Source organism: Pundamilia nyererei, unplaced genomic scaffold (assembly GCF_000239375.1).
Source record: "Pundamilia nyererei isolate P.nyererei 1_Seehausen unplaced genomic scaffold, PunNye1.0 scaffold00005, whole genome shotgun sequence".
Lineage (NCBI taxonomy): Eukaryota > Metazoa > Chordata > Actinopteri > Cichliformes > Cichlidae > Pundamilia > Pundamilia nyererei.
The window spans coordinates 4,776,687-4,782,374 of record NW_005187406.1 but is presented as its reverse complement, the minus strand read 5'-3'; the positions used below and the strand labels follow the sequence as shown (position 1 = coordinate 4,782,374).

The 5,688-nt window shown below is 41.8% G+C and overlaps 1 protein-coding gene across 1 annotated transcript; it reads right to left on the bottom strand.

The window, feature by feature from the left end:
• Positions 1-6: 6 nt before the first annotated feature.
• Positions 7-2,961, bottom strand: tnfrsf13b (TNF receptor superfamily member 13B). The gene is made up of 5 exons (XM_005721853.1): positions 2,880-2,961; positions 1,907-1,947; positions 1,447-1,563; positions 1,001-1,252; positions 7-925 (listed from the first exon to the last, which is right to left on the bottom strand). Exons 2-5 carry the CDS (start codon positions 1,926-1,928, stop codon positions 663-665), a joined length of 654 nt encoding a protein of 217 aa, XP_005721910.1. The 5' UTR covers positions 1,929-1,947; positions 2,880-2,961; the 3' UTR covers positions 7-662.
• Positions 2,962-5,688: the final 2,727 nt, after the last annotated feature.

Here is a 5,688-nt window from a genome sequence, read left to right as displayed (position 1 = left end):
ACACACACACACACACACACACACACACACACACTTCATAAAAATCCTTAAAATCAGACAGTTTTTCCAGCAAAGATATAATTACGGTTTTTGTATTAAAAGTGAGTGTGAAGGTTTCAGTATAAATGATGAGTGAAGGAACTGAGAGGTCAAAAAACGGTTTGCGAACTGTTGTTATAAAGCTGGGAATTTTCACCCTCTCCATCTTTGTGTCTTGAGACTACGTTATCAGGGGAGCATCTGATCATTAACCAGTCATAACACTCTGGGTCTCTTTTCTGGCTCTCAGAATCACCAAATTTACATGAAATTGAGTTAATATTTGATTTCTTAAGATCTGAAATGAGTGATGGAGCTATAGGATTTTCCGGAAAGTGTTAAACAAGTGCTTAAAAGAGTAGAGTTAAGGTCAAGGCTGAGGGCTTGGTTTCGCCCCCTGGTGGTCAGTAAATTCAACCTAGACGCTATGTCCATATTATATTTATGGTGACGGACTGATTTGTCACATACTGTGATGGTGTTTGTAGCATTTCGTTTTTAGGGTTTTTTTTGTTTTTTTGTTGTTGTTTTTTTACGCCCAACAAAATATCCAGTATATCGACAACCTTCTCTGATGGATCGGAGACACGGTAACTAATTCCAGTTCACTTGCACCACTAAACTCATCCCACTGCTGCCTCCTCCTGGACCTTCATGTCGTAGGTTCGGAAGCTCTGCTCCGTCCAGCAAGCCCCTCCGTTTTGGGTCTGGGCTCTTTGGAGGACAGCTTGCTGGTAGAGCACAGGAGGGTCTCTGAGCGTCCTGCTGTGAGCCGGGCCTCGCACGTTCATGTCGGGGAAGCAGTGGACACACACGCAGGTCTCTGTTGGCAGGGAGTCGTCTGATGGCTCGAGGTTAACGGGGCAGCTCGGAGACATTAGAATATCTATAAGTGAAGAAGGCAGACCCTCGTTAAACTGCTCAGCGTTTCCAATGGTTTTTTGGTTCATTCCAGACTAACCTTTGGAGCTTTTTCCAAGTTGCCCAGCTGGAATACCAGTCTCCTGTCCCAGCCTGGCCTCGCTCTCTTTCTTCTTCTTGGATTGACTGCCCTGTGTGGATCCTTGGTTAGAAGTTTTGGCCTTGCCTCCTCTAAGAAAGGCTACAAAGGCCAGAAACAAGCTAGAAAACAGCAGCGCCAGGCACACAGCCAGCAGGGAGTAGATGAGGATATCAGAGTCTTTCAGTGTGGAGGGTCCTGCGACAACTTCAGCTAGGAAGGAAGGAGGACAGATCTTTTGACTGAATGCTTCTAGATTCATATGTCAGGTATATAAGCTCTGAACAATGTTAGTCAATCAGAACAATTTGATAAAGTTTTGATATTTTCCAATACTTCCTTCTTTAAGGTTTAAAAACACAGAAAAACCCCATCAGGACAAAGGTCACCGAGGGGTCAGCACTCACTCTGGCAGTGTGGGGCGCATTCTGGAGGATGTGTGCCGCAGATCTCTTTACACTCTATACATTTGTTTAGCAGCTTATCGTAGTAGTGGCCAGGTCGAGTCTTACAATTTACAGCCTCTGATGCAGAAGGAGACAACGTGAGAGAAGAAGCAGAAGACATGTAAGAAACTGAACTGTGTGGGTTTATTAAGAGTATCTCTGCTGTTGCTATTACCTTCAGGAAGAAAGTCAAATATCAAAAATACATGTTACATCTATATGTCTTCAAGTTTGTGTGTAATTCTAGCTGGATTTTAAGTTGCAATCTTGGAAAAGTTGCTTTAAAAAAATGCCCCTGCATGTGTCTGTGAATGCATGTGTGTGCTCTCACCACAGAAACTTCTGCATCTGCTGATTACAAGTGATTTCTGACATGTCCCCAGACAGTCCATACACCCCACCAAAGCATCCCGATACTGACCTTCAGCACAGCCTCCACCCATCAGCCTGATAACCCTCACACTGAAACACACACAAAGGGACCAAAACAAATGATTTTATTATTTTCTTTCTGTCTTTGTGACTTGATCTCTATGAAACGTTTAAAAGATGGGTGGCTGTAAACGAGCAGCTGTGGCATTGGCTAACTACACATTATGTTGGTTATTTTATGTGCGTGTTATTCTGGTATTTATATATATGACAGCAAAGCAGCTGTGATATGTAATGTATGCAGTGTAGTGGATTAGACTGCTAGCTCCATCCTTGACCCAGTGAAACTGTATTATTTTAGAAATCGAGGCTTTACTGAGAAATATCTCAGTTTTTGTCCTCTTTTTGTGTTTTCCACACGTTTTTTGGAGCAAAACTTAGCATAGCAACAACCAGCATCCTTTTAGAAATCATGTACTTTCTTCTTAAGCATATTTTTCTTTGCTCCAGTGAGCACTGAGTCATCCAAGTGCAAAAAGATGCAGATCTCTACACCTCCTCCGCCCCGCGCTGCTTTCACATAGAGCGCTAAGACTAATGCCCGGGTATATCCGTCACACCCCAGCGAGCAGCACTCTGTGTCTAATTCAGGATTCATATACACCATGTTCTCTCTTTAACTTTCAGAAACACATATAAAGTCCCCAGCGTCTGAATTCAGAGTACCTTTTAAATGCACTTAGCCATTTCTGTGCTTATTTATGGAGGGCGTTTCTTATTGTTTTCATGTTTGGAATCTACAGAAGGACGTAAACTGCGTTCAAACTGATAGAAAACATTGTTTCTCGTTATAAAAGCCTCAACGAGCCGCTTGGTTTGTTATGAAGGTCCTCTATGGGAACTTAACCAGCACTCGATAAATGGATTTGATTCTCACCTGCGTTTCAAATGCTAACGAAGCACATTTATCTTACTTGAGCCGCTGCTATAGGCTGTTAATGATGTTGGCAGAGATGACTTACCAAGCGAGATGAAGACGCGGAGGGAGAATCCTTGATTTGAAGATGAGAGTGACACAGGCCTGTATTTCAGCGTGGAAGCTAATTTAAATATACACTTAGTGCCAGACTGGGGACTTCCCCCTATGCATGAGGAGGATCCTCCCACTTAAACACACACACACACAGAGTGAGGTCAGACAAGAAAAGTGCCTATATATTGTAGTCAGTTTCCCTTGGACTGTATTTTGAGACTGAGTGTAGTCCATATAGTAAACACGATGTCTGGTACTGAGTGTCTGGCACATGGAAGTGTGAGACAGTTCACTGCACTCTAGTGACCTCCACAGTCACCTGACCGGAGCACTCTTGGGATGTGGTGCAGCAGGAGATTCACATCATGGATGTGCAGCTGATCAAATCTGCAGCTGTGTGATGCTGTCATGGCAATATGGACTAAAACATCTGAGGAATGTTTCCAGCACCTCGGTGAATCTGTGCCGTGAAGAATTAAATCTGTATATAAAGTGTCTGAAGGTTGTAGAGGGGTTGATTCACTTTTGGAGCGAGCTACAAGAGGCTGTTAGGAGAACTCGTCATTATTATTTTAGTCCTTTTCCACTTAATTACACTTGAACTACATAGAATATGAAATACCCTCTACATCTTTTTTTAAAGAATATAAAACATTCATTAAAAAAGAAAAGATATATGGCCTAGAGCTGAGACGCCACATTTATTCCAGTTTGATCTTAAGTGGGCCAGGCCACGTTTAATCCCTGAGATAGTTTAATGTCAGAAAAAAAAAGTCCAATTTTGACAAAATGTAGAAATTTTTGGGGAGGGGGATGTTTTTTATATGATAATAAAAACACTGCTGTAGTAAATGCAAGAAATCTTTTAGCACGAGTCTCTGGGCTTAATCTGCAAGAGGTAAATGTGTAAAATTATAAACAGAAATTTCTTGTTTATTCACAGAAAATGTCTGTTTTTACATTTCTATTGTAGTGAAAAAAATTGATTTAATTTTGGGGGAAATTGGACCAAGGTTGAGTTTAAATAGGAAAATCAGTCAACACTTTGTGTTACCCACAATTTTTTATGGATCGTCTTCAGAAGTGACATCGACATACTGGGCCTTGGGAGACATGAGTTTCTAGGCTGGCTACGCATGTGACCTCATTGTTAGCACCCACCAACGACACCATAACAGGCTGATGTTGTCATGAGGCGACTTTTGTTGTGATTTGGCGCTATATAAATAAAATTCAATTGAATTGAATTGAATATTGTAATAAAAACAAACTGATGTGACCATGATCATGGAGAGGTCTTCATTAGTAGGAAACTTAGAAAGAAAATACAATTAAAAATACAAAATTTATGCCCTAACTCACATTTTATAAAAACATCCAGTGGGCCAGATTGGAGTCTTTACAGGGCCAATTCTGGCACCTCGAACTAGAATATAAGCAAAGTTTGCCTTTTAGGTCATTGTGCAAAATGCTAAAATGCTGCTACTACAGATCAAAGTGTTTTACTTTGTTAAACTGGAAAAATGTGCCAATTTAATCATACTAAAAAAAACTTTTTAAATAAGAATTAAGATTTGTGCAGCTCCGTGTTCCAGTCTTCGCACACGGAGCTCCTACAGTGACTCAGTGTTGACAGATATTAATGCACTGCTGAGCGTGCCTGACACTTGTTGGGAAGATGTGAGTAAACTTTCTCGACATCAGTGTGAAACTGCCGGGCAGTTCCACACCATGTGTTTTACACTACGCTGAGCACAAACCATGACTGCAGTGTCTTATCTCTGCTTCAGTTCTCATATGAACAAGGATTTGCGTACAAAGATTTGTGTCTGTCTAAAACTGAGACCGAATACAATGAACTATTTTTAAGCAAAGCGAGAACACCTGATCTTGGTAAAAATGTGACTTTGACGTGGAGATTTAAACCTCTCAAGCCCTGCACGGCTTTATCTCAGCTCCTTTGTCACTGAAAGGTCCTTTTTGTGATTTGAGATCCCCTCCAAAAAGTTTGCTTGCAATATACTATTAAAAAGTCACTGCTGGCATTAGATTGAAACTGAGATTAGTAAAGAGGGCGATTTGGACGATTGTGGAACTAAAATGTCAGTTTGTAAGACAATGATTAATCTCCCAAACCCCGAGGGAGATCTGGAATAAAAGGTTTCAGATATGAGTCTGAGATTTTCAGGGAGGATCTGCTAAGCAGCTGTAAGAAGATAACGGAAATTATGTGGCGAGATGTCATTAAAAGGTGTTAGTTTTGTTTTAAAGCACTCTCATTTAGTTCTGCTTTCTGAGACTGTTAGTAATACAAAGAGTCCACTGCTCCCCCTCCCCGATAAAACAACTGCAGGTGCAGAAGCTTATCCCAGTGTGCATCCCTGGTCAGACCACGCAGAGAGACAAACAAGCCTTCACACTCACATTCACATCTACGGCTGATTTAGAATCACAGATCAGCCTAACATGCATGTGTTTGATCTGTGGGAGGAAGTCAGAGCACCCAGAGAAACCCCACACAGGGACAGGGAGAACATTCAAACGCCACACAGCGAAACACAGGACCTTCATCTATGGGCGGCGCTGCTGTATATCATGGTCATCTATCAAATAAATAAAGTCAAGAAATGACAACCGCAACTTTGAACGCCATCAGCCCGTAGGAGTGCTTATTTCACTTGCAGGGTCACGGTACCACACTGGCTTCCCACTCATCGAAGCCTGAGAAACTGACTCAGTCTCTGACCCTGAGGCTCTGTAGCAGACAAATCCAACAATCTAGAGCCAGTCCTGCACAG